The 22,872-nt window shown below is 45.7% G+C and overlaps 1 protein-coding gene and 1 long non-coding RNA gene across 2 annotated transcripts; both read left to right on the top strand.

Moving 5' to 3' along the window:
* Positions 1 to 12,889: 12,889 nt before the first annotated feature.
* On the top strand, positions 12,890 to 16,665 carry LOC121012381 (signal-regulatory protein beta-1-like). The gene is made up of 3 exons (XM_040447477.1): positions 12,890 to 13,292; positions 15,267 to 15,587; positions 16,153 to 16,665. Exons 1-3 carry the CDS (start codon positions 12,905 to 12,907, stop codon positions 16,515 to 16,517), a joined length of 1,074 nt encoding a protein of 357 aa, XP_040303411.1. The 5' UTR covers positions 12,890 to 12,904; the 3' UTR covers positions 16,518 to 16,665.
* A 1,807-nt stretch (positions 16,666 to 18,472) lies between these two features.
* LOC121012385 (uncharacterized) lies at positions 18,473 to 22,008 on the top strand. The gene is made up of 2 exons (XR_005782076.1): positions 18,473 to 19,087; positions 19,564 to 22,008. It is a non-coding gene; the product is annotated as an uncharacterized LOC121012385 (long non-coding RNA).
* The last annotated feature ends 864 nt before the right edge of the window (positions 22,009 to 22,872 follow it).

Below are 22,872 nucleotides of genomic sequence, written 5' to 3'. Positions count from 1 at the left end.
AAGATTTTTTTTTTAGGTAATCTGCACGGGTGTGGCCCAAACCCACAGTCCCCAAATCAAGAGTCACATGTTCTGCAGACTGCGCCAGCCAGGTGCCCCAAGCACAGACAACTTCAGAGGTCCACACTGTACTATGCCTTTGGGTGAAATTTTACCAGTTGCAACTACAGGGTTGGAATGGGGAGTCATTTCTGGAATAGACCTCGTTCAATCACAAAGTTGGGCAGGCTCTGGTGAACCACTTTTCTTCCTGCTGAGTAACTCCAAAGCATGGAGTTACTTCACTTCTAGACATCTCCCCCATCGTTTGGCAGGCTGGTGGAGCCTGAGGCCACAAGCCAGCCACCCCTAAGTGTTCTGGGCTCAGGAGCTTGGGACACAGCCCCCAACTGCAGATCCACCTTGGTCTGGGGCTCCCAAGTGGGGAATCACCATGAAGACCTCAAGATGGGGGGAGGGCCCACTGGAGGGGGCAGAGACCCCATGCAGGCAGGAAGCATTATCTCTCCTGGGCCTCTCCACTCTCTGAAAAAGAGAAGAGGACCCCTCACCAAGTGAGGTCTTCTCTGCCTGACTTCTCTTTCACAATCTAGAAGCAGACTGTTGCCCCACAGCCATGTCACCCCATCATAGGCACTTCCCCTAATGACAGGAGAAGGAAGGCTTTTCCTCTCTACAGAACAGAGGCTCATTCTACCCAGCATACACATTTGCACAGAGCAGGGTCCCCAGGCCTCCGCAATGTTGGCCCCTGCCTCCGGGCCCCACCTGCCTCCTTACCTGCTGCTGGCTCTGCTGTTGGGACTCACAGGTAAGCACTGCCTTGGGGTACAATCCCCTCTTCCTGATCCCACAACATCTCCCATGTCCCTGGACATCAAGGGCTTGCAGGTAACCAGAGGTGTGCTACCCAGGGCTGCCACAGAAGACCAAGGGCTGGGTGTCATCTGAGAGCAGGAAGTCGGGGATCTGAGCATTTCCTCTATGCATCCATCACCTACAGCTTGTTACCAGAGGCATCCAGACAGTGGAGGCTTCCATCTGTCACAAGGACAAGTTTGTAGGTATTAAATGATCTAATTCTCACAACACCCCTGCCTGATAGCTAGGACTGTACTGCTGATCAGCAGATGGGGAAATTCAGGCAGAGAGAGTTAATGGCCCAATGTCAGCTACCTAAATCAGTGCATCTGCCGGGATTCACGTCCAGGCCACCCAGCTGCACGGTTCATTCTTTCCACCGTGTTATGCTGCTCGGCTTCTCGGTGGAGGTTAACTAAACAAACATCAGAAAATACACAGAGGGAAACAGAAGAAGAGGCATCAATTAGCACACTCCGAGGTCTCAGAGTTCCAGTTCTGCTGTGTGTCCTCCCAAACTTTGGTTAACGATGTGTTGGGTGATTCCTATGCGCCAAATCTTTTACTCGGCTTTTAACATGTATGACAATTTCATGGAATCCTCAAAGTGATCTGTATGCTAGCATGCTGGGCCACACTTCATGTATACTTGGGAATGCACTTGTATATGTGTGTGTGTACATGTTTGGGCATGAGGAAGGGTGCACACGTGGGTATGGGATATCTGAAAACGCTTTCTTATCGATTTCCTCACGCCACGACCACTCTACGTGAAATGCACAGTGAACAGATGTTTGGTTCCCTGTCTCTCAGCTCCTCACCCACTTTTTCTACTTCTCTAAAGTACTGCTCACCATCCACCAAGCTCTTAAGACAAGCAAACTTCTCTCTGGGTAGAAGGAGTAGAACTTTGTGCGTTACTACCTTGGAGGTCCTCCATGCTGGACCGGAGTGGGGAGGAAAAAAGGGGGTACAAGATACCGAGGATCCTGCCTGTATGATCTGCTCCTGTAATCATATCCTGATCCCAACCATCTAGTGTCAGCTGATGCCTCCAGGCCTCAGGAAATCTCATGTGTAATTAGTTTCCAATTTCCTGAGCACTCACCATGTTCCACACACACTTAGAAACGCTTGTGTCTGTTATGTCCTGTGAACTTTGCACACAAGGTAAACATTTTCGTCCCCCTGGCTTACAGATAAGAAAAAGGAAGCACAGAAAATCCAAGGTCACTCAGTAGTGAATGGTAGGGCTACAGTTTTTTTCTTTTTTAATTTTTAAATTTACATCCAAGTTAGTTAGCGTATAGTGCAACAATGATTTCAGGAGTAGATTCCTTAATGTCCCCTTACCCATTTAGCCCATCCGCCATCCCACAATCCCTCCAGCACCCTTATGTTTGTTCTGTACATTTATGAGTTTATGTTTTGTCCTCCGCCCTGTTTTTATATTGTTTTTGCTGCCCTTCCCTTATGTTCATCTGTTTTGTATCTTAAATTCCTCATATGAATGAAGTCTTTCTCTGACTAACTAGTTTCGCTTAGCATTGTACTCTCTACCATCCACATAGCTGCATATGGCAAGATTTCATTCTTTTTGATTGCCAAGTAATACTCTTTTGTATGTATGTATATGTAATATGATATCTTCCTTATCCATTCATCTGCCGATGGACATTGGGCTCTTTCCATACTTTGACTATTGTTGATAGTGCTGCTATAAAATCGGGGTGCGTGTGTCCCTTCAAAACAGCACACCTGTATCCCGTGGATAAATACCTAGTAGTGCAACTGCTGGGTCACAGGGTAGTTCTATTTTTCGTTTTTTGAGGAACCTCCATACTGTTTTCCAGAGCGGCTGCACCAGCTTGCATTCCCACCAATAATGCAAAAGAGATCCTCTTTCTCTGCATCCTTGCCAACATCTGTTGTTGCCTGAGTTGTTAATGTAGCCATTCTGACAGGTGTAAGGTGGTATCTCATTGTGGTTTTGATTTGTTTTTCCCTGATGAGGAGTGATGTGGAGGATTTTTTTCATGTGTCTGTTTGCCATCTGGATGTCTTCTTTGGAGAAGTGTCTATTCATGTCTTTTGCCCATTTCTTCACTGGATTATTTGTTTTTTGGATGTTGAGTTTGATAAGTTCTTTATAGATTTTGGATACTAACCTTTTACTTGATATGTCATTTGCAAATATCTTCTCCCATTCCGTCGGTTTCCTTTTAGTTTTGCTGATTGTTTCCTTCACTGTGCAGAAACTTTTTATTTTGATGAGGTCCCATAGTTCATTTCTGCTTTTGTTTCCCTTGCCTCTGGAGATGTATTGAGTAAGAAGTTGCTGTGGCCGAGGTCAAAGAGGTTTTTGCTTATTTTCTCCTCTGGGATTTTGAGGGCTTCCTGTCTTACATTCAGGTTTGTCTTTCATCCTGTCTTTCATCCACTTTGAGTTAATTTTTGTGAATGGTTGTAAGAAAGTGGTCCAGGTTCATTTTTCTGCATGTTGCCGTCCAGTTTTCCCAGCACCATTTGCTGAAGTGACGGTATTCCATTGAATATTCTTTCCTGCTTTATCAAATATTAGCTGGTCATACGTTTGTGGGTCCATTTCTGGGTTCTCTATTCTTTTCCATTGGTCTGTCTATTTTTGTGCCAGTACCATACTGTCTTGACGATTACAGCTTTGTAATACATCATGAAATCTGAGGTTGTGATGCCTCCAGCTTTGGCTTTCTTTTTCAGGATTGCTTTGGCTATTTGGGGTCATTCCTGGTTCCATCCATATTTTAGGATTGTTTGTTCTAGCTCTGTGAAGACTGCTGGTGTTATTTTGATAGGGATTGCGGTAGGGCTATGGTTTGAACTCAGGCAGTCTGATTCTAGATCTCATGGGTCTAACCATTGCTCTTCTCAAACCCTATGGCCCCACATCAATCCCATGACATTTCTGCAGATCTGCTAGTGGGTGTAGGGAAGGCGGGGCAGGGGGAGGCGGTGGGATGCAGTGTAGGGAAGAGCGTTTGTAGTTTGCTTCTCTCAGGCTCTTCTTCTTACTGGGCATATGCAAGTGACTGTTTCCCCCCATGTCATCTTCGTTACAAACTCAGTTTCTCATAATTTCCTGAGAAATTTTCCACTGAAAATGGACTTCATGTCTCAGACAGGGGTCGCACTGGGAAACTTGCACATTGAACAAATATTTACTAGACAACTACTTACTAGGTGTCAGAAGCTGCTATGAACTTAAGGCATACTGGTTATTAAAAGAGAAAAGTAGCTGCCCTCAACGCAGTTATATTGTAGCGGAAGAAAGGACAGGAAACAATAGACATACCAAATAAGTAAATAACGGTATATTAGAAAGTGGTGAGTGTGAGGAAAAAAAACATGATAGTGCAGCTGGCTAAGATAATGAGAGACTCTTTAGGGTGGGATGTATTTAAAGAGGCAGCCTGGGTGGGCATCACTGAGAAGGGAGATTTGAGCAAGATTATAAGAAGGTGGGGGTGTGGGCCATGTGATCTTCTGGAAGAAAAGCCTTCCTGAACAGCATGGGAACAGCATGTGCACATGCCCTGACCCTCCCGCTCTGTTCAAGGATTTGGGCTTTTACTCTGAGTGAAACGGTTGCCATTGCAAAGTTTTGAAGACACAAGTGGCATGATGCGACATGAGTTTTAACTTATTCTAGGATTTGGTTGAGATTAGACTATCACATGGCATACATAGAAGGAACTAGAGCATTCAAGAGCTTCCCACATTCGTACATATGGTGTGCACCAGGACTGCAGCCAGGACAGAAAGGGCAAAGAGGTCAGATTGTGGGTGCATGCAGAAGGGGATCTCCTGATACATAGGATTTGGGGTGGAAAGAGAGGCTCCCGAGGGTTTGGACCTGAGCGTCTGGGAGAATAAAGGTGCCTCAGCTGAGATGTACAAGGACGTATTGGAAACCGAGTTCAGTTTGGGACGAGTTAACTGTGAGAAGTTTACCTCTATCGAAGTAAAGTGGTGAGTGGCTGGTCAGACATACAAATCCAGAGTTCAAGGGCAAGGCCTGGGCCAGACATGGAAATATGAGGATTACAGATACACAGATGGCAGAGTTTACACCTCTCCCTGGCTCCTCTTGACCCTCTAATCCCTCTCACCTCCTCCCTCCCCTGTTCCCTCCATTTCCTTCCCCAAGATGCATGCCTATTTCTTCCCATTTGTCTTAGCAGTTCGGCTTCCTGACCCCAACTTTCCTCTCCAGACTTACAAATCAAACCACCTGATGCTCTTGGCACACCCAAGACTTGCCTGTGATAGCATGTACCCTCCTTAGGAGGCATGGTTGGTTTCAAATTGTGCTCAGTGCAGGGTTTTACCAGCTCACACTCTGTAAGAGCGAACCACACCTTTTCTCCCTGAGTAGCTAAGAAATAGAAAAGAACACAGGATGTATGTATGTGTGGTTTCCAGTAGCCCTCTCCTCTGATTTATATGCCTGCTTAGTTTTTAGGACACTTCACAAGGAAGGAAATATTTTGTATTTCTCTATGTCTCGAGAGATTGGCTAGTCACTTAGGCAGTGAAATCCAACTGTAAAGTCTTGCACTTGCAGTGAAATGAATGCCCCCAAAATGACTGTGTCCCTTCAATGTAGAACTCAAGGTCCCGACATAGGCCACCTCCCACAACTCTTTTCAGAACACGGAAAAATTTGCAGACTACTATTTCCTTTGTTTAGGTGTTCCCATGGTGCTATGTCCTCCTTCAAGGACATGTTTCTCAAATCTACCAGTCCCTGAAACAATACATTTTCTTTGTCCTCGAGCCATTTAGTCCAACTCAAAGGCTCTACATGGGGCGATCACCTTCTCTGAAGCCATATTTCTAATTATGCTCAACTACACATCACATAAAATCTACCCTGTCACCATTTTTAAGGGTATAAGCCAGTGGCCTCACGTACATTCACAAAGTTGGGAAGTCAGCACCACTGTGCATTTCAGGGACTTTTTCAACAACCGAAGCAGACACTTTGCATCCATTAAACAAGAATTCTCCATTCCGTCTTCCCCCACAGCCACTGATAACCTCTGTTCTACTTTTTTGTATCTATGAATCTGTCTCTTCTAGGTACTTCATGTAAGTGGCATCATATATGTGTCCTTTTGTATGTGGCATATATCACATAGAATGACATTTAAGTTCATCCATATCATAGTACATATCAGACTATTAAGACTGAATATAATTCCATTGTATATATCTATCAACATTTTGTGTATGCACTCATCTATGGATAGAAATGAGTTCTTTTTCTGGGGCACTAGAGTGGCTCAGTCAGTTAAGTGTCTGACTCTTGGTTTCGGCTCAGGTCATGATCTCACGGTTTTGTAGGTTCGAGGTCCATGACAGGCACTGTGCTGACAGTGTGGATTAGGATTCTGTCTTAGGATTCTGTGTGTGTCTCTCTCTCTGCCCCCCACCCCACTGGTGATTTCTCTGTCTTTCTCAAAATAAATAAACTTAAAAAAAAGAAGAAATGGGTTTTTCCTCCTTCCTTTCAGTTATTATGAATAATGTTATTATGAACATGGATGTACAAATGTCTGATTACATACCTGTAATTTGATGGGTATTTACCCAAGATTGGAATATTTGGATCATATTGTAATTCTATATTTAAATTTTCATGAAAAAAAACACTGTTTCCACAGTGGCTGCACCATTTTATATTCCTACCAACCATGTACAAGAGTTTCAATTTCTATAGCTTACTCAATCCTTATTTTCTGATTTTTTAATTTCCTTGTATTTTGGTTTTGCTTTGTTGTGTTTGATAAAAGCCATTCTCAGGGATGAAGGGGTATCTCATTGTGGTTTGGATTTTCATTTTTCTAATGACTAGTGATGTTCAACATCTTTTCATGTGCTTACTCACCATTTAAATATCTTCTTTGAAGAAATGCCTATTCTAGTCCTAAGTCCTTTTTTTAATTGGGCTGTTCATTATTTAGTTGTTGAATTATAGTTTTTATATATGCTGGCTATTAATCCTTTCTGAGACACATGCTTTGCAAATATTTTCTCCCATTCTGAGTTCTCTTTCACTTTTGATATTGCCCTTTGCTGCACAAAAGTTTTTTTTTTTTTTTTTTAAGTTTAAGTATTTATTTTAAGAGAGAGAGCATAGGAGGAGGGGAGGGACAGAGAGAGAGGGACAGAGAGACAATCTCAAGCAGGCTCCACATAGCCAGCATAGAGCCCTATGTGGGGCTTGAATTCATGAATCATGGGATCATTTCCTGAGTTAGAATCAGACACATAACTGATTAGCTACCCAAGAGCCCCCGCACAAAAGTTTTTAATTTTGACGAAGTCTAAGTCATATATATTTTTATTTTGTTTTGTGCACTTTTGGTTTCTATCCAAGAAATCATTGCCATATTTGCCTACGTGGCTCAGTTGGTTAAGCATCTGACTTCAGCTCAGGTCATGACCTCGTGGTCTGTGGGTTCGAGCCCTGTCAGGTTCTGTGCTGACAGCTCAGAGCCTGGAGCCTGCTTCAGATTCTTGTCTCCCTCGCTCTCTGCCCCTCCCCTGCTCAGGCTCTGGCTCTCTCTCTCTCTCTCTCTCTCTCTCTCTCTCTCTTTCTCAAAAATAAATAAACATTAAAAAATTAAAGAAATCATTTCCAAACCCAACATCATAAATTCTGCCTAGAGTTTTGTCTCTGAATTTTATTGATTTAGCTCTTACATTTAGGTCCCTTTATCCAATTTGAGCTTGTTTATCTATATAGAGTAAGGTGAAGGTTCAACTCCTTTGTTTGCATGTGGATATCCAGTTTTCCCAGCGTCTCATGTTGGAAAGATTACTCTTTCTCCCATTGAATGGTCTTGGCACTCTTGTTGAAAATCTTTTGACCATATATGTGAGGGTTTATTTCTAGGCTTTCTATTCTATTTCATTGCTCTATCCCTCTATTCTTTTCAGTACTATAGTACTTTAATTAATATACTATGTAGTAGGTTTTCAAATCAAGAAATGTGAGGTTTCCAACTACACTCTTTTCCAGGATTGTTTGGTGATCTTGGGTCCCTTGAGATTGCATATGAATTCTAGAATGGGCTTTTCCATTTCTGCAAAAAAAAAAAAAAAAAAAAAAGAATGCCGCGGGGGTTTTGATAACAATTGTATTGAATCTGTAGATCGCTTTAGGTAGTATTGACATCTTAACAATATGAAGTCTTCCAATGCACGAACAGAGGAAGTTTTTCCATCTTTTATGTCTTCTTTCATTTCTTTCAGCAAAAACATTACACGTTTTGGTGTACAAGTCTTTCATCCCCATGTGAGAATTTACTCCGAAGCATTTTATACTATTTGATGTTAGTGTAAGTGGAATTATTCGCTAATCCCTTTTGAATTGGTCACCACTCGCTTATAGAAATGCACTTGATTTTTGAATGTTGATCTTTTTATTTCCCAATATTTTCTTTAAATTCAAGTTAGTGAACATCTAGTGCAGTCTTGGCTTCAGGAGTAGAACCCAGGGATTCATCTCTTACATATGACACCCAGTGCTCATCCCAAAAAGTTACCTCCTTACTGTCCATCACTCATTGAGCCCATCTCCCCAACCACCTCCCCTACAGCCACCCTCGGTTTGTTCTCTGTATTTAAGAGTGTCTTGTGGTTTGCCTCCCTGTTTTTATCTCATTTTTCCTTTCCTTCCCCTATGTTCATCTGCTGAGTTTCTCAGATTCCACATATGAGTGCACTCATTTGGTATCGGTCTTTGTCTGACTTATTCAGCTTGGCATTACATCCTCTAGTTCCATCCACGTTGTTCCAAGTGGCAAGATTTCATGCTTTTTCTCGCTGCATAGTATTCCATTGCATATACATACTACATCTTCTTTATCCATTCCTCAGTTGATGGACATTTGGGCTCTTTCCATGATTTGGCTATTGTTGATAGCGCTGCTATAAACATTGGAGTTCATGTGCCCCTTCAAATCAGCATTTTTGTATCCTTTGGACAAATATATAGCAGTGCAACTGCTGGCTCATAGGGTAGTTCTATGTTTAATTTTTTTTTTTTATTTTTAATGTTTGTTTTCGAGAGAGAGAGTGAGCTTGAGCCAGGGGAGGGGCAGAGAGAGGGAGACACAGAATCTGAAGCAGGCTCCAGGCTCCGAGCTGTCAGCACAGAACCCGACACGGGGCTCGAACTCACGAGCTGTGAGGTCATGACCTGAGCCGAAGTTGGACACTCAACCAACTGAGCCGCCCAGGCGCCCCTCTATGTTTAATTTTTTGAGGAACCTCCATACTGTTTGCCATGACGGCTGCATCAGTTTGCATTCCCACAAACAGTCCAAGTGTTCCTCTGTGTTGTTTTCCTATTTGCATTTTATTTATCTCTACACTAGTGTTTTTTATTTCCTTCATTCTGCTACCTTCAGGTTTATTTTTCCTCTTCTTTTTCCGATTTCTCAAGGTCCATAGTTGTTAACTGAATTGTGATCTTTCCTCTCTTTGAATGTAGGCATTACAGCCATAAATTTCCCTCTAGAGCTGCTTTCACTGCAGACTGTAGTTTGGGGAAGTTGTGTTTCCATTTTCATTCATCTCCAGGTGTTCTCTAAATTCCCTTGTGATTCCTTTTGGCTTAATTTTTGCTTTTTTTAAGAATGAGTTCTTTTATTGCTATAAATTTGAGAATATACTATTTCTTGTTCTGTTGTTGATTTCTAGTTTTATCTCACAAACTGTTTCACCAGTTCACTGCTTGAAAAGTCCTTCTTCCAGATTCCAGTAAATTGCCTGCTTCTCAGCCTGTGTAGCAATGGCTCATACAAAAGTTTTTTTTTACAGTAACTGGTTTCTGTAATAGTCTGGGGATACATATGTGGTAGACAGAACAATGTCCCCCACAAAGAAGCCCGTTTTATAACGCCTAGACCTGTGAATGGTTTTCTCTTATATGCCAAAAAAGATTTTGCAGAAGTGATTAACTGGAGACTATTAAGTGGAGAGATGACCCGAGATTATCAAAGTGGCCCAAATATATTCACAAGAGTCCTTATAAGAATGAGGTAGGGAAGTCAAAATTAAAGAAGGACAGGTGACAAGACAGGCAAGAATTTGGAGTGACTGGAAGATGTGAAACCATGAGAAAAGGATTGTGGGCAGCTTCTAGAATTTGGAAAGACAAAAACCCTAACTCCAGAAGAAATGCAGCTCAGCTGACCCTTGATTTTAACTCAGCAACACCAATTTTGGACTTCTGACCTCAAGAATTATAAGATAATAAACTTCTGTAGGTTTTGCCATTAAGTTTTAAATAATTCGTTATGGAGCACATTGGTGGTTCAGTAGGTTAAACATCCAACTTCGGCTCAGGTCATGATTTCACGGTTTGTGAGTTTGAGCCCCACGTTGGACTCTGTGCTGACAGCTCAGAGCCTGAAGCCTGCTTCAGATTCTGTCTCCCTCGCTCTCTGCCCCTCCCCTGCTCGTGCTCTGTCTCTCTCTCAAAAATAAATAAACATTAAAAACCTAAAAAAATAATTTGTTGTAATAGCATTCAGAAACTAAAATAATATGATTATGATTCAGCAAAGTCACAGGGTACAAAATCAATGTACAGAAATTGGCTGCATTTTTATACACCAATAATGAAGCAACAGAAAGAGAAATACAGAAACTGATCCCATTTACAATTTCACCAAGAACCATAAAACACCTAGGAATAAACCTAACCAAAGATGTAAAAGATCTGTATGCTGAAAACTGTAGAAATCTTATGAAGGAAATTGAAGAAGACACAAAGTAATGGAAAACCATTTTGTGCTCACGGATTGGAAGAATAAATATTGTTAAAATGTTAATACTACCCAAAGCAATCTACACATTCAATGCAATCCCAATCAAAATTGCACTGGCATTCTTCTCTAAGCTAGAACAAACAATCCTACAATTTGTATCGAACTGCAAAAGACCCCAAATAGCAAAAATAATATTGAAGAAGAAAACCAAAGCGGGAGGAACACACTCCCAGACTTTAGCCTCTACTACAAAGCTGTAATCATCAAGACAGTAGGGTATTGGCACAAAAACAGACACACAGACAAATGGAATAGAATAGAGAACCCAGAACTGGACCACAAATGTATGCCCAACTAATCTTTGACAAAGCAGGAAAGAGCCTCCAATGAAAAAGACAGTCTCTTTAACAAATGGTGCTGGGAGAACTGGACAGCAACATGCAGAAGGAAACTAGACCACTTTTTTACACCCTGCACAAAAATAAACTCAAAATGGATGAAACCCCTGAATATGAGACAGGAAACCATCAAAACCCTAGAGCAGAAAGCAGGCAACAACCTCTTTGACCTCAGCCGCAGCAATTTCTTATTCAACACATCTCCAAAGGCAAGGGAGTTTAAAGCAAAAATGAACTATTGGGACCTCATCAAGATAAAAAGCTTCTGCACTGCAAAGGAAACAATCATAGAACTAAAAGCAACCGACAGAATGGGAGAAGATATTTGCAAATGACATATTAGATAAAGGGCTAGTATCTAAAATGTATAAAGAACTCAACAAACTCCACACCCAAAAAACAAATAATCCAGTGAAGAAATGGGCAGAAGACATGAATAGACACTTTTCCAAAGAAGACATCCAGATGGCCAACAGATACATGAAAAGAAGCTCAACGTCACTTCTCATCAGGGAAATACAAATCAAAGCCACACTGAGATACCACCCCACACTGGTCAGAGTGGCTAAAATGAACCAATCAGGAAACTACAGATGCTGGCGAGGATGTGAAGAAACGGGAACCCTCTTGCAATGTTGGTGGGAATGCAAACTGGTGCAGCCGCTCTGGAAAACAGTATGAAGGTTCCTCAAAAAATTAAAAATAGAACTACCCTATGACCCAGCATACAGGGATTGTATTTACCCAAGGGATACAGGAGTGCTGATGCATAGGGGCACATGTACCCCAATGTTTATAGCAGCATTTTCAACAATAGCCAAAGTATGGAAAGAGCCTAAATGTCCATCAACTGATGAATGGATAAAGAAGATGTGGCTTCTACATACAATGTAGTACTACTTGGCAATGAGAAAATGAAATCTGGCCATTTGCAGCAATGTGGATAGAATTGGAAGGTATTATGCTGAGTGAAATAAGTCAGTCAGAGAAGGACAGATATCATATATTTTTCACTCATATGTGGATCTTGAAAAACTTAACAGAAGACCATGGGGGAAGGGAAGGAGAAAAAATAGTTACAAACAGAGAGGGAGGGAGACAACTCATAAGAGACTCTTAACTACAGAGAACAAATTGAGGGCGGATGGGGGGATGGGGGAGAGGGGAAAGTGGGGGATGGGCATTGAGGAGGGCACTTGTTGGGACGAGCACTGGGTGTTGTATTAAGCCCAACTGGAATAAACTATATTAAAAAAAAAATAATATGATTATGATATAAGAAAAAAAACCCACAGATTTTTGAAAGAATATTTTACTTCTCATTTAACTACACGTTTGTGTGTGTTGAAAGCTCTGCCCATCACTGCCACTCAATTATCCAGGCTGCTAGAACAGACCCCAGCATGTGCACGTGCTTGTGAAGGAGGGAAGTTGATCCATAGAGGTTCCAGAAGCTAAACACACAGCCCAGGAACTACATCCATCACTTCTGCTCACACACAATGGTCTAAAGAAATCTCATGGCCCCCACCTAATGCAAGAGACCAGAAAGTGTAACACCCAAGGGGCCAGAACGTAGACAAGCAGGATCATTTGGCGAAGCACGACGCTTTCAGAGAGGGCTGGGGGCCATCCGCCTGCATGTGCCACATCACCGAATCTCTCTGTGTTTTGCTTTCCTCGTCTGTAACAGGGTCCCGTGTCACAGGCTCGTCGCGAGGGCTACATGCCATGTACACGCAGCGGGCTGGGCTCACGGTATGCACTCAGTGAAAGCTGTTGTGGATAAACACTTGAGCGGACGGACAGGATCGCACAAGGATGGTAAGTAGCTGTCTTGTTCTCCCTCCAGGTGTGGCAGATGAGACGGAACTGCGGGTGATCCAGCCCGAGAAGTCGGTGTCTGTGGCAGCCGGAGAGACAACCACTCTGCGCTGCACCCTGACCTCCCTGCTCCCCGTTGGGAAGGTCGAGTGGTTCAGGGGCACAGGGCCAGGCCGGGAGTTAATCTTCAGTTCTGTCGGATACCTCCACTCCCCCCGAGTAACAACTGTTACAGACATCACAAAGCGAAGCAACCTGGACTTTTCCATCCGCATCAGTAACATCACCCCAGCAGACACGGGAACCTACTACTGTGTGAAGTTCAGGAAACGGGTTCTGGATGTGGAGTTTAAGTCTGGACGAGGCACCCAGGTCATCGTGAGCGGTGAGTATCCCTCCGTCCCCTGGTTGTGACAACAAGTCAATAAGAATGCCCTCCATCACTTGAGCAACAGATAAGGATCAGGTGCTTTGGCGGGTGCCCCTGAATGAGCCCCTTCCACGGATCAGGAAAGTTGAGGCCCGGAGAGGTTGTGCTATTTGCTGAAGGCCCCACGGCTGGTAAACAGTGGGAAAATCTGGAACCTCAGCCTGCAGGCTCCCAGCTCTTCCCTTTTCCAATCCTGACCAGCCTTCTGGTTCCAGTGATGAGGGACTGAAAGTCTGAGTGACTTTCCCCGTTACAAGGCCTCACTTCACCCCTGCCTCTGGAGAGACCTCCGCTTAATGTGGCCAGGGTTCTCCTTACTCAGCACTGACTAAGCACCTGCTGTGTGCATTCTGGGCTCTGGGTGCTGTGGACGTAGCAGAGAACAGAACAGCCAAGGACTTTTCTCTCACGAAGCTTACGTTCCCCTCCCTTCCAATGCAGGTAAATGCACCGAGGGCAGAGGGGGGGGAATGTGTTTCCTTATAACCGTTCAGAAATATCACAGGGAGAAGAGGCACAGCAGCACTGTTGACTCTGCTACCCCTGCTTGGAAGAGATGCCCGATGTAGGTCATTCGCTGGGGGTCTTTTCGAAAAATGCTCCCGTGATACAGGGACTGACTCTTAACAGTAGCAACTGAGTCTCCCTATACCCCCAGACATAGGGAGGAAACGGCTTTATCCTGATTGTGAGGGTGTCACGCAAGTTCCCAGTGGGTATGTCCCTTGCCTGGTCACCGCAGCCAGTACCAGTGCCTGGGCTCCCAACCAGGTCTGCCATCCTGGCTCTGGGACCTCTGAGGAGTCATCCCCACATTGGGCTCAGTGTCCTCGCATGTCTATGACAACACAGCCCCACAGCGCCGCTACAGGGACTGAGTGAGCGAATGCATGTAAGTAGCTTATGACAGGACCTGGCATGCGGTGGCTGTCCCGTGAATGCTGGGGACAAACCACGGACCCCATCACAAGGCAGGCACGGGCCTGAAGGAACTGAGGGTCAGGGAGTCAGCCTAGCATCAGGGGCCTGAGACACTCTCAATACAACCAATCACAGCGCTTTGTCCCTCTAGGGGTGTCAGGGCTGCTGGTGTTTTCATGACTTGACTTACTCATGTGACACCTCCTACCTATGTCCTCAGAATGTTTGCTGAGTTTTAGAAAGGAAGTTGAACATTCACAAATACACATATCTGCAATATGTGCCCTCTGACGACTGTTCTAGAAGGTGTTTGGTAATAAGGGACAATTTGGAGACCCCCTATAGGACCTTCTGAAATGCCCTCCCTCTCGAGTCACTGATGTGTGTGTCCCCAGGACACAAGAGGGCTTCTGCCTGCTCCGTAGGCCGGTGTCTCTGTCCTTGAAATTGATTCACGATTGAAAAATTAACCATCTTTGGCTTTCTCAGCACTCCGTGATCTTGGTTTTCAACCCAACACTGACCCAAGAGAAGAACGCAGATTCAGAAAAACAACCCCTCATTCCCTCCCTCTCGGTTTCAGGGATTGGAGATGAGACCCTATGGAATATTTGTGGAAAGAGTGAAAACTAGAGTAAATTCACAAATACCTGAAGGGAGAGCTCCAGGTGTTAAGTTAAGTTTGGGATAAAGACAGATCCGAGTTTGGTCCTGGAGAAGCATTTTCAGTGTTAAATTCAAAGCAAAACTGCCTGTATTTGCCTCACGTGCCCCTCACTCCCACCCGAGTAGGAGAAAGGCCCGCGGTCCCCTCTCACCGGGGGCGCTGGGCTTGGCCACGTCCAGGCCTACGGGCGACTGGCCACCTGGTTCCGGCTCTCCTCGGGGCCCCCTCCACCCCTGCAGGGCTGGAAAATAATCCGTGAGGGTTCTGCACAGTGTCACATACCTGTCGTTGGTGAGGATGACCACAGTCATGCTTACTGCTCATAAATGCTCCTCTTGTAGCCAAACCCTCTCCCCCCGTGGTGTCGGGCCCCACGGCCAGGGCCACACCTGAGCAGACTGTGAGCTTCACCTGCAAGTCCCACGGCTTCTCCCCCAGAAACGTCACCCTGAAATGGTTCAAAAACGGGAATGAGCTGGCAGCCTCCCAGACCACCGTGGACCCAGAGGGAGACAGCGCTTCCTACAGCATCTCCAGCACAACCACGCTGCCGCTGGCCCCGGGGGACGTTCGCTCCCAGGTCATCTGCGAGGTGGCCCACGTGACCCTGCAGGGGGGCCCTCCTCTTCGTGGGACTGCCAACTTGTCCGAGACCCTCCGAGGTAGATGCCCGTCACCCCCGGCCCAAGCCCAGCTCCGGCCCCCAAGCCTCCCAGCCTGCCCCTCCCCCACTCTGTGCTCCCAGCCTTCCATCCCCTGGAACCTGCCTCCTGACAGACCCTCCCAATCACCGGGCACCCAGGGGTACCGTCACCTCCTCCTGTTTTAACGGCAGTTCCAGGTGAACACCTACCGTGCTAGGTAGTTTGATTTACTTTCCCATAGCCACTCCAATTATTGAGCACCTATTGTAATCCAGCCACTGTGTGCTCGGTGACTTCATGGATTTTGCTAGTTATTCGATTCCAACTGCATGCCAGGGGCTGCGTATCTCGATTTCACTCATCATTACCCTAATAGCAGCTACCAGTAGGTACCTTGAGCACCTACTGTGTACTGGGCACTGTGCTTAGGGATTTCACTCGCATGCAAAGCCTACCCTGAGTGTTTGAGCACCAGCTGTATGCCTAGCACTGATCTGGGTGATTCCCTTGCTAAGTTCTCGAGCCCCTCCCCGGTGATGTGTCTGTTCCATGAGGTCAGAGCTTCTGCTCTGTGCTGTTTCAGTTCCCCCCACCTTGGAGGTTGCCCAGCAACCCGTGACAGGGGACCAGGTGAAGGTCATTTGCCAAGTGAAGAAGTTCTACCCCCAGCGCCTCCAGCTGACCTGGTTGGAGAACGGAAATGTGTCCCGAACAGAAACGGCCTCGACGGCCTCGAACCTCATAGAGAACAAGGATGGGACCTTTAACTGGACGAGCTGGCTCCTGGTGAATTTATCCGCCCACAGGGAAGATGTGGTTTTCACCTGCCAGGTGCAGCATGACGGGCAGCCCGCGGTCACCAAAAACCATACCCTTGTGGTCTCTGCCCACCAGAAGGACCAGGAAGCCCATGGTGAGTCCGAGATGCCAACTGACCTGGCACTTTAAATTCTATCTTTTCTTTTTTTATGTGAAAAGCAGTCATTCATGCCTATTATAGAATAATCTAGAGGTCTACAGACATAAAGTAGAATTTTGATATGAGCTTCCCTCCCCAAAGCTCATGCTCCAAGAGTGACCACTGTTAAGATTTTGGTACATAGCTTTTTAGATCTTTTGACAGAAACATGCATTAGAGAAGGAAACAACAGAGGGAGGGAGATGATCTTATTGCTAGCATCCTGCCTCCTGCACCTTCACCTGACAGTAATTATGTCACCATGCCAGGCCAGCCACCTCCTCCTTCTGTTCGTTCTCACCTGGGCTTCATATCGATCCTTCTTACACCCTTCTAACCCCTTCTCAGCAAAGGTCTGCACTTGCCACTCTGAAATTCTGGACGGGAACCCTGAGGACAGAGTGTTGAGTCTGGACCAGACTCCCTGGTGACCATGGATGCTCACAGCACAAACCACCTTTGTCCCCTGCTTTGGGACAACAGGCCAGCAATAATCATGATTACTCACTGCACATTTACTTGATGCCAATTCCAGTTCATTTCTGGTCTTCTTCCTGCTACAACCACCCTAGGAGCTTGGAAGTTTACAGAACCGACTCAGGGAGCAATGGGGGACAGATGGAGATGTCCTGCCCTTAGTCCAGGTGATGGGCTAAACCAATCAAGAGAAACCTGAGTCCCCGAGGACAGGGACCACCAGCCTATACGACAAATGTGTTAGAGAAAACAGCTGGGCATTGTCCCAAGGACCTACCGGTCCCCTTTGTATGACCAAATTCTATCTTATCTCGCTCTTATAATGTATGGAGGAGTTTGAGCCATGTTTCCAGGAGTCTTTGTTCCAGAAGACCTTTCAAAGGCCCATTTCCTTCTAACATACCCCATGACACTGTCCTCATTGCTAGGTCAACACTGGGTCACTGAGTGTCCGTGACCCTGCCACCTAGTAGAGATAGGAAGAGGAGAACAAACAATTTCTCTTAAAACTAGAGGTATGCAGAAGTTGCATAATTGTGTTCACTAGTGACTTAGTCATGGATGCACACTCAGTTGCAAATGGATGTCCATAATTGGGTGGTCATGTGACTAATGACATTGGCTTTTCTACAAAACCAATACCATTACACACTTTGTAAAATTATCAGTAACTCCCTACAACCAGTTATAATGGAATGGATAGTTGTCAAAATTTCTTCTGAGACTTTATTTTGTGCACCAAACTTGGTTTTATTTCATCTCTAAATGCTTAGGAGAACTTTCTTGTGAACCACATGGGACTCCACAACCCTTTTATATATATATATATATATATGAAGAGAATCTGGATAGCTTCATATATATATGTATATATATATATGAAGAGAATCTGGATAGCTAGGGCTACTCAAATTCTTCATTTCATATTGGATGCTTGTGGCAGGTTGTGCTTTGAAGAAGCTGGTCCATTTTCTTGAGTTGTCCAATTTCTACCCATAGAGTTCTCATCATATTACCTTATTATCGTTTTGCTGTCTGTAGGCTCTGTAGTAATATCCTATTTCTTTCCCTATATTGGAAATATTTATTTTTCCCTTTTTTCATTGTCAGAATTACTAAGAAGTATTTCAATTTTACTAATCTTTTCCACAAACTCTCTTTTGTTTTAGTGATTTTCTCTCTTGTGTATTTTCAATTTCATTAATTTTTCTCCTCTTTTTTTCCCTGTTCTGCTTGATTGGGGTTTATTTTGCTCCTCGTTTTTTGAAATGGGAGCTAGGATTGCTGCCACTAGTCTTTCTTTGTTTGAATGCCACACCTGGGTCTCCTGTGCTTGGGGATTCAGTAGCATGGAGCCAGGATACCTGGTGCTGTGTTCTTCCAGACTGCCGGCATCTAGACCATCTGCCTTCGTCTTCCACCTTTCAGAGTCCTCCTATTCTTGGACCGTGTGATTTCCAGGGGTCAGTCTTGACCTGACTTTCCTGAACCAGGAAAGCAGGAAGAGACAAATCAACATCACCTCCTCTGGACTGGCTTGGGTTAGACTTTGGTCTTTGGCCTTGCATTGGGGCTCATACAAGGGCTGTTACTTCTGGTGCTTCCAGTGTGTCTGAACTAGCAAGCTTGCTTGTGTGCTAAGACTGGAAATGGGTATTAGGGTTGTCTGGGTTGGAAGGCTGGATGCCTATGTGGCTGACCCTGCTGCACCAAGATGCACAGCCTCCATCCCTTCCCTCAGGAAGGACCCCCGGTAGCCGGAGAAGGGGTGAGCGTGATGAGGTACTTCAACTCTGAATTCTGCCTTGAGCGTCTCACAGGGAGATTCATTAGCTTCAGAGCATTGACGGGTCCAGGTTCCCTCAGATGGAGTAAGTGGAGGCCCCTGGGAGTGGACTCCTGGATCCCTCTCTGATGCTGCCTCCTGTCCCTTCATTTCCAGATCTAGAACTGTCCACTCCACTCCTGGTGGCTCTCTACCTGGGTCCCAAGCTGCTACTGCTGCTCATCACTGTCTCAGTCATCTATGTCCACAGGAAGTAATGGATTGGCTGTGAGTTATGGACAAAGAAGACAGGGCAAGGTCAGTCCAAGAAAGAGCCAGATCAGCAAGAGGGGCAGCCCACAGGTCATACAGGGTCACCGCCCACTTGGAGTAAAGAGCAGGTGAAATAACTCCTTTGATACCCTAAGGGGCCTCAGGAATCCCTCTGGGAGGTTCCAAACTCCCAGGAGGACTCTCAGGTCCTGTAGGAGGTGGGTGGGGTCAAAGGCTGGCAAAGGATGTGCACAGAGGCCTAGGGTTTCTGAGAAGTGAGTGGGCTGACTGAGCAACAGCTGGGTGGAAAATCCCGTGGAGACCATCTCTAGATTATTTGGGCGCGAGGTGTCCACATTTAGAGGAATGCTGACAGGTGCCTGCTGGCTGCTCTGAGGACGGCTCCCGCTCTGACTCTCTGTGGGACAGACTGGAGAGGATGGGGAAGGGCGATCAGGACCTAGGGAGGAAGGTTGAGGAGGCACAGTCCATGTCAGGGACTTTCTGCCCTCTCACTACAGGTGTCCCAGGAGGAAAATAGCACCCAGGACAAAGGAGACATGTGGAGAACATTTCTGGAATGATGCGCAGATAATGAAATGTGAACATGGGTCCACGGCTCCTTCCTTCCTCCCCTGCTACATGCCATCCTCGGTCTCTGCTGCCTCCTTCCTTCCCTGAGGGGCCCAGCCTAAGACAAGGAACAACTAGAAGCTTCCACAAATCTGCCCCAAATGTCAGCTTCCCCAGAGACCCACCTGCCCACAGTTCCTGCCGCTCCTCTCCTAGTCCTTGATGCCCCCAGAGCTGGTCTTCATACCTGGTCCTGAGCAGGGCAATAGAATGTCTCTGGAGACTGACACATGGATATCCTACTAGAATGTGAGAAACAAGTCACATGTACGCACACCAGGCTATCTCGTAGCCTTCTCCTGGGGACCATGGTCATGAAGTACACACTCAAGTCCATGTTCTCACAGGTTATTCCTGCCAACCCTCAGACTCCTAAGCCTTGGTGAGTTCTCCAATGTCTCTCGAATACAAATGAATCCCATCCTGGTTGGAAGAAGAGAAGGGATTCTCCTCCCTCTTTGCCTACATGTCCTTCTACTCAGACCCACAGAGGAATATCTCTTCCTCTCCCTGTGATGGGAACACTACCTCTTCTGTCACCTTCATCCTTCCCGACCTTGTTGCTCACGTACACGTGCTGGCAGTCCAGAAACCTGGACCCTTCCCTGATTTCCTTCTTCGTATCCCGTGTTCAATTCTGCCTTCATAAAGCTATGTGCAGTGGCAAGATGGTAAATGTTCAACAATCCACTTCTCAGGAAGAAAAAGAAGCCCGATTTGTAGCGCTTGTCCACTTCGATGGTGTCTACACTCCTAATGTGGCCAATTTCAAGCTGCCAACAGTGGAACAACTAGCTTGCAAAATTCCTGGAAAGCTCTCAGGAGCGAGGGCAAGCCTCCTCCCGCCCACCAGGGAGCTCCACCCAGCACCTGCACACTGCTTGCTCCCGGGCTGCCCCCTGGTCCCGGCAACCAGCATCCCTTCCTGGACCATTGCCGCGTCCCTAACAGACTCTCCGGGTTCCGCCACAGTGATCCTATGGAAATGGAGGTCAAATTGTCTCCCTTCCGTGCACGGCTCAGTCTCTCCCCCTTTCAAGCTCTGCTGATATGTCTCTTTATGAAAAACACCTTCCAAAAACCACCCCATGTAAAATATCAATTCCACTCTCTCACTCTGCATTCCCACAGCTCATACCTGAATTGAACTACTTCCCTAGAACTTAAGATCAGCCAACTTGATAAATGGAAACAGTGCTCACTTTGCACAGTGATACAGGACCAAAACAATGACGGTGCAGCGGAAACCATGAAAAGTGATGCCAGTAATCAGTGGGAAAAGTAACGATTTTTCTGTGACCTTTAGAAACTTTTTTCAACATCTCAGAAACCCTCCAACAGTCAGTTATGAATGTATCGGGACATAAAAAAAACAGTAAAACTATTATTCACTTGGTATATGGGCTTTTGAAACATTAGAAACGTTGAAAAAGAGAAGAGTTTTATTTGTTTGCAAAGACTTATCAAGAGTAGTTTGCAGAGGGCCTGCCTTCCTCTGATGGCACAGTTTACAATAGAGAGCAAGTGTCTGGATTATCTCCCTCCTTTCTCACTTGGGATCAGCTCCCAACACTCCATCCTTGGCACTTCCGATGCTGTGAAATCTTTACAACATTAATGTGAATATTTGCTGACATCACTTCCTCCGGGACATTGTCACCCCACCCCACCCCCACTTTCCTCAGCGACGTGGTAAGTTTATCCTCACTCTCCTCCTCTGGCTGCATATCTGGATGCTTGGGAACAGTATCCCGGGCCGCATTCCCATGAAGGTCTCTGTGCCTTCATGAACCCCACTCCCATTGAGTTTGAACTTTACCTCCAGCTTCTTCTCTTCTCGTTTCTCCTGTACCCCTTCAGCTTTATGCCCATTCCCTTCTGCCATTTTTTTCACCTTTGTACGTTATGCAGGTTCATCGGGCGGGGGCGGCCCCCCCCCACACCAGGAGACTACACAACCATGTGCTTTGCTATTGTGGGAAATGCGTATCACAACCCTAATTATCCTTGCACCCTGATCTCAGATTTTCATGCCCAGAACTGTGAGAAATTAGTTCCTGTTGTACAAGGCATCCAGTTTATGGTGTTTTCTTATAGTAGCCCAAGCCAAGACAAAATCTAAATAAATTATGGACTTTGCTAAATAATAATGTACCAACATGGGTTCATTAAATTATAGTAGATGTACCATACTACTGTAAGACGTCAATAAGATGGGAAACTGTGTGCAGCTGTATATTGGAACTCTGTATGATTGTACCAAGTTTTTTCTAAATGTAAAACTGTTACACAAATTAAGGCCATTAAAAAAAAAAGTCAACATCTTGTCCTCAGCTGGATCTCTGCCTCTCGCACCCCCCTGGGGGACATTGCAAGGAAGTGAATAGTCGGGAGATTTTGTTTCATAACCCAGGTTTTATCTCACTCCAGTTCTGAGGTTCCTTCTCCTCCTTCCTCTGTCCTCTGCCAGAGCTCACTCCAGAGCCAGGCACTCAGAGATCCCAGAAGGAGCTGCTTCTCTGTCCCCATGATAGTCATCCTAAATGTTTCCAAGTGGGAAAGCCCAGGTTAGTCCAGGTGTGCTCAGAGACCTCAAGCCCCCTGGGTGAGTGGGGTAGTTCCAAGGACCTCCATGGGGTGGGTGGGGGGGGGGGGGTTAATTCATGTGCTGAGGTCGAGGAACAGAGTTGGAAGGGGCTCTGCAGAGCAAGGTGGATGCTGTGATGCACCAGGCCTCAGGAGGTGGCCCCGGGCTGTGACCCTCTTTGAGATGGCCTCAGCTGAGAAGAGCCACCTTGCCCCAGGTCATGCCTGGTAACCTGCCACATCCAGTGGCTCCTCAACATGGGGATATAGAGGCCCAGCCCGCTCACCCCAGCTCAGGACAACTCTGAAATAACATGTTAGTATCAGCACGCACAGGAGATCACCTGAGGTTGTCATTGAGACCTCACTGCAGCTTAGCTTCTTCTAAACATTCCTACTCCCTTCTCCTCCCTTCCACAGGTTTGATCCTAAAAGTACTCCCTGAAAATGACCTGCTTGTTAATATTTATCTCAACACCTATTTCCCAGGGAACCCAATGTGGAATAAGAGATTGTGGTCAGTACCAGAAAAGGCAGGGATCCTTTTGTCTCTAGGGGCCAAGCCAGTCATGGAAGGGTGGATTGTGTACACTACCACATACCATATACCA

Source organism: Herpailurus yagouaroundi, unplaced genomic scaffold (assembly GCF_014898765.1).
Source record: "Herpailurus yagouaroundi ecotype Mexico unplaced genomic scaffold, PumYag 196, whole genome shotgun sequence".
In the NCBI taxonomy this organism is placed as follows: domain Eukaryota; kingdom Metazoa; phylum Chordata; class Mammalia; order Carnivora; family Felidae; genus Herpailurus; species Herpailurus yagouaroundi.
The sequence above is the reverse complement of the archived record's forward strand: the minus strand, read 5'-3'. Positions and strand labels throughout refer to the sequence as shown.

Coding starts and splice junctions, on each gene's coding strand:
- LOC121012381 (XM_040447477.1), top strand. CDS start 12,905: ATGGTAAGTAGCTGTCTTGTTCTCCCTCCAGGTGTGGCAGATGAGACG. Junction 13,293..15,266: donor CACCCAGGTCATCGTGAGCG/GTGAGTATCCCT, acceptor CTCCTCTTGTAG/CCAAACCCTCTCCCCCCGTG. Junction 15,588..16,152: donor CTTGTCCGAGACCCTCCGAG/GTAGATGCCCGT, acceptor GTGCTGTTTCAG/TTCCCCCCACCTTGGAGGTT.